The sequence below is a fragment of the Odontesthes bonariensis genome, chromosome 7, assembly GCF_027942865.1.
Source record: "Odontesthes bonariensis isolate fOdoBon6 chromosome 7, fOdoBon6.hap1, whole genome shotgun sequence".
Lineage (NCBI taxonomy): Eukaryota > Metazoa > Chordata > Actinopteri > Atheriniformes > Atherinopsidae > Odontesthes > Odontesthes bonariensis.
In genome coordinates, this window is record NC_134512.1 from 39,792,721 (window position 1) to 39,804,892 (window position 12,172).

The 12,172-nt window shown below is 42.9% G+C and overlaps 1 protein-coding gene across 1 annotated transcript in view; it reads left to right on the plus strand.

The window, feature by feature from the left end:
- LOC142384508 (synaptic vesicle glycoprotein 2B-like) overlaps nucleotides 1-12,172 on the plus strand; it is a 60,915-nt gene that overhangs the window by 18,116 nt on the left and 30,627 nt on the right. Inside the window, exons 2-3 of the mRNA XM_075470785.1 lie at nucleotides 1,924-2,394; nucleotides 7,092-7,318. Coding sequence (XP_075326900.1) covers nucleotides 2,165-2,394; nucleotides 7,092-7,318 — 457 coding nt within the window. The 5' untranslated portion in view covers nucleotides 1,924-2,164. The remainder of the gene's footprint in view (nucleotides 1-1,923; nucleotides 2,395-7,091; nucleotides 7,319-12,172) is intronic.

Here is a 12,172-nt window from a genome sequence, read left to right on the forward strand (position 1 = left end):
GGCTGATTTCGGCTCGGGCAGGAGCCAAATGCATTGTGGGTAAACGCTCTGCACACTGTCTGATCGATGAGTATGCAGTATGTAGTATGCGGTTTTGAACACAGCAATAGTCATTATTTAGTGAACAAAAACTGAGACAGAACACAGAAGCAGTGAGTGAGAAACTAAGTGAACCCCTGGTCAAGCAGCTGGTAGCAGCAGTGAGAAACTAAGTGAACTCCTGATCCAGCAGCTGGTTGCAGCAGTGAGAAACTAAGTGAACCCCTGATCCAGCAGCTGGTAGCAACAGTGTGTTGAACTGTCGGACAGACGGCCTCACGTCTGACTCTAGAACACTTTGGTATCCAGAGGAGTTCCTGGTGGACTCAGTGACTGTAAGGTCAACTTTTTCAGAGTTGTCTCGTATAAGGGAGGCATTGGCATCTTTCCGGAACTGTACTAAACTGGTTCAAAACATACTTAAAGAACAGGAAGTACTTTGTATCAAAAGGTAACTTTACATCTGAGCAGACAAGAGTCACATGTGGAGTCCCCCAAGGTTCCATCCTGGGACCTCTTCTGTTTAACATCTACATGCTCCCACTGGCACAGATTATAAAAAACAACAAAATAAACTACCACAGATATGCAGATGACACGCAGATATATATTACAATGTCACCAGGAGACTGAGGCTCTGTACAGGCTCTTGGTAAATGCATTGAGGAGATTAATGACTGGATGTGCCACAACTTTCTCCAACTAAACAAAAACAAAACTGAGGAAATTGTCTTTGGAGCCAAAGAGAAACGATTACAGGTCACCACAGAACTTCAATCTATACACCTAGAAACTACCAACCAGGCCAGAAATCTGGGTGTAGTGATTAGAGTATGGCAACCCGACCGAAGCCCGACGGGCCCGGTCGGAACCCGACGGGCCGGGCCGGACTCGGACAAAAAATTAGAATGTCTTGTCGGACTTGGGTCGGGCTCGAAAGCAAGCAGACATCGTGAAAATTATAAACAGCCAGAGGACAGGTTTCAGTTCATTGCAAACGTCAGTTTTTGTGATAAACATAAATAATTGAATATGCATAAATGAAAATGTTGGTAGGCTATTCGTGCCTCATGCCGTGCAGTATGCATCTGTGTGCATCTGTGGTCTGTGCATGCTCGGTACGCACGCACGCACATCGAACATTCGAACAACTTTACATTAAACACGTGCGATCAGTGCAGCCGAGCTCAGTTGGCTGGAAGCGCTATGGAGGACATTAAAAGAAAAATAGCTTCTGGAGAACTGAAAGTCGTGGAAAATGAGAGGGGGAAATCAAGCTATAATGGATTATGGTGGATTATGGTGGATAATGGTGCGCTGTCACCAATGTGTATTTACTGATTAGGGTGCGCCGTCTTGCGTTGGTCACTGGTCTCGGGCTTCCGGCGGGCTCGGACACAAATATTTTAATTAATCTCGGGCTCGGGTCGGATTTGAGAACTTTTCTGTCGGTTGAGGGCCGGGCTCGGACAGAAAAATCCGGCCCGAGCCAGGCTCTAGTAGTGATCAGCTGAAACACTCAGTGTGTTTAAGTCCAGGCTGAAGACCTATTTTCAGCTGCATCTGAATAAAGCTCCAAATCTGAAGCTTGAGTTTCAAAACTTAATCACATTTTAACTACTGATTTTATCAGATTTTTTCTTATTTCTTTCTTTTTTGTTTAAAATTAAAATTGTGCTTTTTATTTCTACTGTTTTAATGTATCTGTAAAGCACCTTGTAGTTGAATTGTGCTACAGATAAACCTGCCTTGCCTTGGTATATGCAGAGATCTGCTCGTAGAGCCCAAAAGGAAAACCTACCGTTATTACAGAACTGAGTGTGCCTGTATGAACGCAGAAGTTGTGCAACAAGCGTAAACTAATGAGAGTTTTTCTGTTTGCAGGAGTGAGCGCTGAAGAGCTGACGGGCCTGAAGTCTCCAAAAGCAAACTACACATCATCCTGAAACATTATTATACCAGCAGCTCTAACTGCAAAGTTACTATATTCAACATTGGTTTTATTTATTTGATTTAAGCCATCATGTTCCATTAGAAGCTTAAATCTCAGGAGATCCAACACCAGAACAGCTCAGAGTCTTTGACTCTCTGTGAGATTAGCTGCTGTCAGAGCTGGTGAGCCAACATGGCCGACCCCTACCAGAACAACGCGTACCCCCAGGGCGGCGGGGACCGCTACGGGACGTACGGAGAGGGCGGCGATGGGTATGGGTACCAGGCGGATTATCCTCCTCAGGAAGAGGACGCAGCGAGCGACGCGACCGAAGGACACGATGAGGAGGACCAGATGTACGAGGGAGAGTATCAGGGGATCCCCCATCCTGACGAGATGAAGGCTGCTCAGAGAGCCGCACGGTGAGACATGTTGTTCATGTGTGCACTACCGTTCAAAAGTTTTTTTTATTGAAAATTATTACTTTAATGTCTCATTGCACCCTGAAATTAAATGAAAGCATAGTACAAATAGGCAATTGGAGCTTAAAAAAAGACGAAAGAAATCATGGAATCAATTTATGGACCAAAATGTATTTTTCCACCTTTGGCTCATTTAAGCTGATTTTTCATTCAAAATATTACATCATCTTAAATCTGATGGCACACTGGAAAAAAATCAAAGTCTTACCAAGTATATTTGTCTCATTTCTAGTCCAAATATCTCATTACACTTAATATAAGACACAACTGCCTAACAAGCACTATTTCAGCCAGATATAGGGACTTGTTTTAATACAATACATCTGGAATATCTTGTTAAGTGAAAAAGTCTTTGGAAACAAATTGTTCTGAGTTGGATTTCATATGAAACAAGCTTTTTTTTTTCATTTGAAGAGGTTTTTAAGCTAATTTCAAGATCACTTTTATCTCAAAAGTCCTAAATATCACATTTTATTTCAAGAAATCTTGACAAGCCGATTTTCAGTAGTTCCATTGGCAGATTTTTTTTGCTTATTTCAAGCAAAAACGTCTTTTATTTGTTGTTTTTCTTTCTTATTTTTGGAGGGGCATTTTCTCAGAAATCTGGGACAGATCCCCTCTTCCTTTAACAACATCTGTAAACATCTGGAGCTGAGGAGACCAGCTGCTGGACCTGTGGGAGAGGAACGTCGTCCCACTCCTGTTGGACATGGAATTCTAGCTTCTCCGGCCATCTTGGTGCATAAGAAGCCACTGCAGTGCAGCACAGGTTTACCATGGAAAGAGTTTATTACAGACACACCAATGTGAAACATATCTGTACTCACCGAGACCCTTAAGATATGTAGATTTTAAGGGTCTTATAAACGGTCAAAGTGTTCGCTCTCACAGCTGATTAAGATAGCGATTTGAGAATATTGTGTATGACAGGAGGATGTTGTTGCTCGGTGTGTTTCCGACATGAGGCTCCTCTGATCCTGTCACATCAGCAGATTATCCTGGATGTTGATCTGACTCAAACACAAAGCTGATTTATTTCGCTGACTCTTAAATGAGCTAAACCTGTTCAAACAGAAAATAAGCTGTGATCGTTGTTTCTCTTTTGGTCCCATAATTCAATTCAATTCAATTCATTTTTATTTATATAGCGCCAAATACAACAAATGTCATCTCAAGGCACTTAGATAATAAAGTCCAATTCAAGCCAATTAGAATTCAACTAATTGTAATCATAATTATTTATAAAATAATCCAATTCATTCATATTTGAACTTATCTGGACTGTTGCTTGTTTTTAAATTCATTTAAATTATTTTGTTTGTTTCTCTTTATATTCTTTTATGTATTTTAATTAGTGGTGGGCCGTTATCGCCGTTAACGTGCTGCGATAATTTGAGAGTCTTATCGGGCGATATAAAAAATATCGCCGTTAATCTATTCTCAAAGTTGGGTTGGGAACTGGGTCAAAATAGGTAAGCAAACTGTGATGACTTTTACCTTGATATTTTAGCTCGGGTGTAGGCCGATGTACTTTGTCTGCCGTTAGGTGTGATGAAAACAGAAGAACGCCACTTTGCAGAAGCCTGTGCTAGGCAGTTTATGGAGGTCGCTAATCTGTGGGGGATAGTTGACAAAATCTGCTCTGTTGGAACAGACAGCGCTCCTAATATGGTGGCCGCAGGGAGGATGCTGCCCTTCGAGCATCTGCCGTGTGTTGCACATGTTGTACAGAGAGCGATTGTAATGAGAAGGGGGTTTGATGCTGCACTTGCCAAGTGTCGACAAATGGTGGGACATTTCAAACACAGTCCGGCCAACGCAGACGAGCTGAAAGTCCAGCAAACCTCCCTTGGGCAAGTTCAGGAGCCGCTCGTGCAAGATGTTCCAACACGGTGGAATTCCACCCTCGAGATGATCAAGCGCGTGTGGCGCAACAGAGACGCACTGCACACAAGCAACAGCAGCACCACCTGGCCCTCCCAACAAGTGCTGAATATGAGAAGTTGGCGAAGCTAGAGAAACTGCTGGAGCCATGCATGTGAATAAGCTGGTCTGCCTGCTGCGTGTTCACCTGGAGAAGACGCTGGAGAAGCTTCGCTTGAGAATTTGCTTTGCTAGCTTTGTCCGCTCGTGACGTCACATTTAGAATGTTCAAATCTTAAAGGCCCCGCGGCTGTGCAGCACCCCCGCGAGAAAAAAACATGAGGAAAGAGAGGGCAGGGACACGAATAAACGTTTTGTTATTTACAATTTGTTATACAAGATATACATCACGTTACAAATGATGTAAAACTACATTAGGTACACCTGAGAAGAGCAGGAATAGCAGAGGCAGCTGTGAAAATAAACTAAATACGAAACAAAATCCGAAATAAATCCGAAATAAAACTTAATTGCAGTGAGAAAGGTATGCGTGGGGTTACTACACTATTGTATTGAAGCACTCGACACGGCAATTACAACAGTCTCAGGATTAAACGACTATTGTTTGGATAGGAACCAAAGTTTACACGTCTGTTTCCGCGAACCCCGCGGATTGCCGGACCCCTGAATGAGCCATTTTAATCTAGATTAATTTCAAGATTTCAGTGAGATTAATCTAGATTAAAAAAATGTATCTATGCCCACCACTAGTTTTAATGCTTCTTGCACTCCCTGCTGCTATGCTTTTATTTTATGTAAAGCACTTTGAACTGTTTGTACATGAAATGTGCTACAAATAAATTTGATTTGATTAGATTTTGATTTGATATAGAGCCAATTCAAAAACAATTTCCTAGCCAAGGAAACCAACAGATTGCACCCAAACTTGTCTTCAGTCCAATCTCCCATAACTAAACTTCAGTATCTTCCAACAGCGTCCGATCAGACAAAGATTCTTGGTGTTAGATTATTAATCGCTGCATATTAACCTCATTAAACAGCTGTACTGTGGGACCTGCATCTTTATCAGAAACATGCCGATGTGACGTTAGCACACACACTGGAAAAAATGCCCCTCCAAAAATAAGTAAAAAAACAACAAATAAAAGACGTTTTTGCTTGAAATAAGCAAATAAATCTGCCAATGGAACTAGTGAAAATCGGCTTGTACAGATTTTTTTAAATAAAATGTGATATTTAGGACTTTTGAGTTAAAAGTGATCTTGAAATTAGCTTAAAAACCTCTTCAAATGTAAAAAAAAGCTTGTTTCAAATGAAATCCAACTCAAAACAAGATGTTTTCAAGACTTTTTCATTTAACAAGATATTCCAGATGTATTGTCTTCAAACAAGTCCCTATATCTGGCTGAAATGGTGCTTGTTAGGCAGTTGTGTCTCATATTAAGTGTAATGAGATATTTGGACTAGAAATGAGACAAATATACTTGGTAAGACTTTGATTTTTTCCAGTGCAGAGAGTGAGGAGAGGACCGGTGATGTGCTGGAAACACAGCTTATCCACACAACTTATCCAGGATACAGGTCGTTTAGGCCCCCCTGCAGTCGTTTAGGCCCCCCTGCAGTCGTTTAAGCCAGGCTACCTGAGCAGCTGAAATCTTTATTATTGTACATTCGTTATTATAAGATATAAGTCAGCTCTACTGGTCTGTCTGGGTAGCCTACATATCTATGGTAAATTATTTAATAACCAACTTTAGTGTGGAAACGTTTTTTTTATTTAATAAATGGTGATTTATAAATTCATAAAATTGTGGAAATAATCATCCGCATTACCACATTCATTGGACAATAATGCTGTGATTATTTAGAAGCCCGTTAGATTCGCACGGCTTGTGAGAATTAAAATAGTGATTTATAAGATAAGCATGCATTGTCATCGAAAGGGTGACTGATCTGAAACACCACATCCGAGTTGCTTGGAAATTGGAAGAGGAGATGCAAAACTGCCAACAAACGTTGTGTGAAATCTTATAGCCTAAATCACTATTTTAATTCTCACAAACCGCCAAACGGGCTTCTAAATGATTAGGCTACAGCATTATTGTCCAACGAATGTGTGCATGTGGTTTATTTTCACACAACGTTTGTTGGCAGTTTTGCATCTCCTCTTCCAATTTCCAAGCAACTCGGATGTGGTGTTTCAGATCAGTCACCCTTTCGATGACAATGCATGCTTATCTTATAAATCACTATTTTAATTCTCACAAGCCGCGCGAATCTAACGGGCTTCTAAATAATTACAGCATTATTGTCCAATGAATGTGGCAATGCGGATGATTATTTCCACAATTTTATGAATTTATAAATCACCATTTATTAAATAAAAAAAACGTTTCCACACTAAAGTTGGTTATTAAATAATTTACCATAGATATGTAGGCTACCCAGACAGACCAGTAGAGCTGACTTATATCTTATAATAACGAATGTACAATAATAAAGATTTCAGCTGCTCAGGTAGCCTGGCCTAAACGACTGCAGGGGGGCCTAAACGACCTGCTCCCCTTATCCACACACCTTATCCACACATCCTTACAGAACAGAACCGCTCAGAGTAATGTGGGAACTATGATGTTCATCTTTCAGATTCATGCAGAGGACACGTGGAGTCTGCTGTGTGTGTTTCAGCCAGCATGTTGAATCATCTTTAATCAGACCTTAAACCTTTTTTATCTCCCTGTTTTGTGTTTCAGGGCCAAAGACCGAGCGGCCGGCAGCGGCGTCTCTGAGCTGGAGGAGCTGTCGGAGCAGTACGAGGACATCATGGAGGACTGCGGCCACGGGAGGTTCCAGTGGACCCTCTTCATGGTGCTGGGTTTGGCTCTGATGGCCGACGGCGTGGAGTGCTTTGTGGTGGCGTTCGTTCTGCCGTCCGCAGAAAAGGATCTGTGTCTGTCCAACGCAGAGAAAGGAACGCTGGGTAGGAAGCAGTCATGATGTTTCTCTGCCGTCTCCTCACAGGCTTCAGATCACAGAAACTCAGCAGAGCTTAAACTGAATGTTTTTTAAAAAAAATCATTTCTAAAAACAGAATTCAGTGTAAAAAAATTCAACTTAAAAAAATTCAGTGTAAAAAAAAATTCAATGGAAAAAAATTAAAAAAATTTAACAAATTTAGAAAAATTTAAAAAAATTTAAAATTTAAAAAATTCAATAGAAAAAAATTAACATCAAAAAAATTTTATGGAAAAAATTAAATGAAAAAAAATAAAAAAATTCAACATCAAAAAATTTTTTTTTTTTATATGAATCAAAAAATTCAATGGAATTTTTTTTTCAAAAATTCAACTTCAAAAAATTCAACTTGTTCGGCCTGCGCAGAAAGACAGGAAGCATGTCTAAATGTGGGGAAAGCTGCTCAGTTGTAAACCTCAGCTCCTCCGTCGTGCAGACGTCTCAGGAGCAGGTGGGACGCTGCTCAGGCTGCAGAGGTTAGAGGTCACAGTCACATGGTCGGACCGTTCTGTTAGCTCGATTCTTTCATTGGAAGCTCAAGAACGAGCCGGAGGAATCTCAAGTCAAACAAAGTGTTTATTGGTGGTCAGTGGAACAGAGCTCCCGCAGGAAATCCGTCAGACCGAGCCTCGTTTTCCCGTTTTGCTTCTCCCACCAGCTCTCTCTCAGCTGATAAAGATTCAATTCATATAAATATCCCGTAAAAACCCAACAAATCTAATGGATTAAATTCCAAATCAAAGCTGGTTAGATTAAAGCTTTTGTAACGTAACATTTCCAGGCGTGAAGCTGCTCTGAGGTACCGCAGTTTACGACTCCAGTTTCCAGCCCTGGACAGACGGCTTTTATGCTCACTTCAGGGACGTTTTTGTGGCGTCTTTGTTGCCATGACAACACATTGATGTGCATGGCTGTGCATGTGCAGGGCTCACTCTGACGTTTCCTTTCATAACAGTGCTGTTACATCCCTGCAGGAATAAAATAAAAACTAAAATAAAACAGAGTTTAACTTTTTCTGACTAAATCCGGTGATTTTTTAAAATCTTTTATGATTTTATTTTTTAATTAAGTTGTATGATTAAGGGGGCAGAATGCCACAGTCTTAATTTTAAACTGCTGTCATGCCCACAATTTGTTTCCTGCGTATGAAACTGACACATGAACTCGTGCAGATGGTGATTTTATTCCATTTTCCCCCAGTCTGCCTGTCATTGGGACAGTTTCACTCATTTCCATCATATTTGAGCTCCGAATCAAAGAGCAACAAACAGCAGCTGCATCAGCACCTTTAAACACTTCTTTGCTGCTTATTGATGAAATACATTTCATTCAGAATTGTCTTGAAATTATAAAAATCTAACGGTTGAGCTGCTTTAATCATAAGACTTTAATATTTAACTTGTGTGTGTTTTATAGAATAGAATAGAAGTACTTTATTCATCCCAGCTGGGAAATTACTTCGCAGTTGCAGCATACAGACAAGTAAAAATAAATAAATAAATAAATAAATAAATGAATAAAATAAATAAAAAATATATGTACAGCAAAAAGTGCAACATTGCAGTTGTGCGAAATTGAGATGACCATAATGACAATTAGTGCAGAACAATGATTAACTGTTATTGCACAGAGTGATGGCCTGTGGCAGGAAAGATTTCCTGTATCTGTCCCTTCGACAGCAGAGCTGAAGCAGTCTGTGTGGAAAATGAAAATGATTCAGAGTTTGAATCGTACTTTTTAGGCCAGTAAATCCCCCGCAGGCAGTTTATTTCTGTCCCTCTTTGCTTTGTGTTCATCAACAGTTTTCATTTCTCTCATACATCCTCGGCCTGCTGCTGTTTTCCTGCTCCATCAGACAGAAACTCCGCCTGAGGATGAATCCTGAGGGATCAAACTCTTTCTGAAAACTCTCTCTGAAAACTCTTTCTGAAAACTCTTTCTGAGAACTCTCTCTGAAAACTCTCTCTGAAAACTCTCTCTGAAAACTCTTTCTGAAAACTCTCTCTGAAAACTCTTTCTGAAAACTCTCTCTGAAAACTCTTTCTGAGAACTCTCTCTGAAAACTCTCTCTGAAAACTCTTTCTGAAAACTCTCTCTGAAAACTCTCTCTGAAAACTCTTTCTGAAAACTCTCTCTGAAAACTCTCTCTGAAAACTCTCTCTGAAAACTCTTTCTGAAAACTCTTTCTGAAAACTCTCTCTGAAAACTCTTTCTGAAAACTCTCTCTGAAAACTCTTTCTGAGAACTCTCTCTCTGCCTCACCTCGCCTCGCTGTGGTGTCTGAGTTCTGAGTTCTGAGTTGTGAGTTGTGAGTCAGCAGCCGGAGTGATCGATGCTCCGTCCTGACCTTGGAAAGAGCAGCGCAGCCTCTTCATGCTGCCTCCTCCTCCTCATCCAGCAGCTACGCATTCACACGAACAGCAGAAGGATCGGAAGGCTTTTAAAGCTAGAGTTCCCCTGTTCCATCCATAATGTTCCATCTGTCAGCCAGCTGCTCTCTGGCACCTGTCGGGTTGAACTTGGCTCAAAGAGGTCTGGAAATTTCAAAAAGAGCTGAGTGTGCCGACGTGACTCAGACCTGAGTCAGCTCGATGAGAAATAGTGTCGAACTCGGTGTTGTGAGCCTTATTACTGCGGTGTGTCTCTGCAGGGGGACAGTTTGTGTGGCCTCATGGTGCAGAGAAACCCTCAGTGGGGGCTAGGGATGGGAACTGATAAGATTTTTACGATTCCAATTCCATTTTCGATTCTGCTTAACAATTCGGTTCTTTGTCGGTTCCCTTATCGATTCTCATTTGGAGAAAAAGGTTAGCAATCGATTAGCATCAACTTTGTTCAGTTTAGAAGTAACACGAGTCGTGACCTCACAAACCCAACAACGGTGAGGTCCACATTGGTCTATCCTGGCCTGGGTAATTTAACTCTTCCTGCTCTGGTGAAAGGAGAAGCTGGAGGTAGAGGTGAACTGGGGGTAGTACCACCAGCCTCTGGCTCTGAGCCAGTCAGGCTCTGTCTCTCATGATTTCATCTAAATGTAATGCCTGAGAAGGCATTCATTTAACCTTAACCGTTACTAACAGCAGCTTTTATAATGAGGCAAATGCTGCTAACATGATAGGCAGTGTTTGTTAGTTAGTTACCTGCAGTGTTAGCCGAGGACATGCTAACATTGTTTGTTTGTTAGTTACCTGCAGTGTTAGCCGAGGACATGCTAACGTTGTTTGTTTGTTAGTTACCTGCAGTGTTAGCCGAGGACATGCTAACGTTGCTAACGTTGCTGGGTTCAGATTCACTGACGTTAATCATTCATTCATAGTTATTGCATGTTGGTAGTATTTCCTCCCTTTGGTGAAATATTCACTTTGCAAGTTGCCCTGTTGTCGTATTTTTTAGGGATGTGTAACCAAACTTTCGAGCGTTTGTACCGCTTGGGCGCCATGTTTACTGTTGGCTGCTGGCTGCGCTGGACTCGCCACGCAACGCTGCGTGGTGACGTCATTCACGCCCACTGGAATCGATAAGGGAATCGTTTGCAAAATCGGCAAAACGATTCCAAGGAATTGAAACACTGGGAACCGGTTCTCAACAAGAACCGGTTTTTGATTCCCATCCCTCGTGGGGACTGTGGGTGCATCCATATCCCAGCAGAGTCGGCCTGTTTTTGAGTTGCAGGAAAACAGCGTACTCTGACACCTGTCATACAGGGACCGAACAGCCCATATCAAGGGGTCCGGCACTCCATACTCCCGGAGCACCCCCCACAGGACTCCCCGAGGGACACGGTGGAACGCCTTCTCCAAGTCCACAAAACACATGTAGACCGGTTGGGCGAACTCCCATGCTCCCTCCAGGATCCTGCCGAGGATATAGAGCTGGTCCACTGTTCCACGGCCAGGACGAAAACCACACTGCACCTCCTGAATCCGAGATTCAACTATCCGGCGGATCCTCCTCTCCAGTACCCCCGAAAAGACCTTACCAGGGAGGCTGAGGAGTGTGATCCCCCTATAGTTGGAACACACCCTCCGGTCCCCCTTTTTAAAGAGGGGGACCACCACCCCGATCTGCCAGTCCAGAGGCACTGCCCCCGATGTCCACGCGATGCTGCAGAGGCGTGTCAACCAAGACAGCCCCACAACATCCAGAGCCTTGAGGAACCTCATCCACCCCCGGGGCCTTGCCACAGAGGAGCTTTTTGACCACCTCGGCAACCTCAGGCGGATCGGTGCGGCGTCCGCAGTGATGCGGGCTCTGCACCGGCCCGTCGTGGTGAAGAAGGAGCTGAGCCAGAAGGCGAAGCTCTCGATTTACCGGTCAGTCTACATGCCTACCCACACCTATGGTCACGAGCTGTGGGTAGTGACCGAAAGAACGAGATCCTACCCTCACCTATGGTCACGAGCTGTGGGTAGGGACCGAAAGAACGAGATCCTACCCTCACCTGTGGTCACGAGCTGTGGGTAGGGACAGAAAGAACGAGATCCTACCCACACCTATGGTCACGAGCTGTGGGTAGGGACCGAAAGAACGAGATCCTACCCTCACCTATGGTCACGAGCTGTGGGTAGGGACCGAAAGAATGAGATCCTACCCTCACCTATGGTCACGAGCTGTGGGTAGGGACCGAAAGAATGAGATCCTACCCTCACCTATGGTCACGAGCTGTGGGTAGGGACAGAAAGAACGAGATCCTACCCTCACCTATGGTCACGAGCTGTGGGTAGGGACCGAAAGAATGAGATCCTACCCTCACCTATGGTCACGAGCTGTGGGTAGGGACAGAAAGAACGAGATCCTACCCTCACCTTTGGCCACGAGC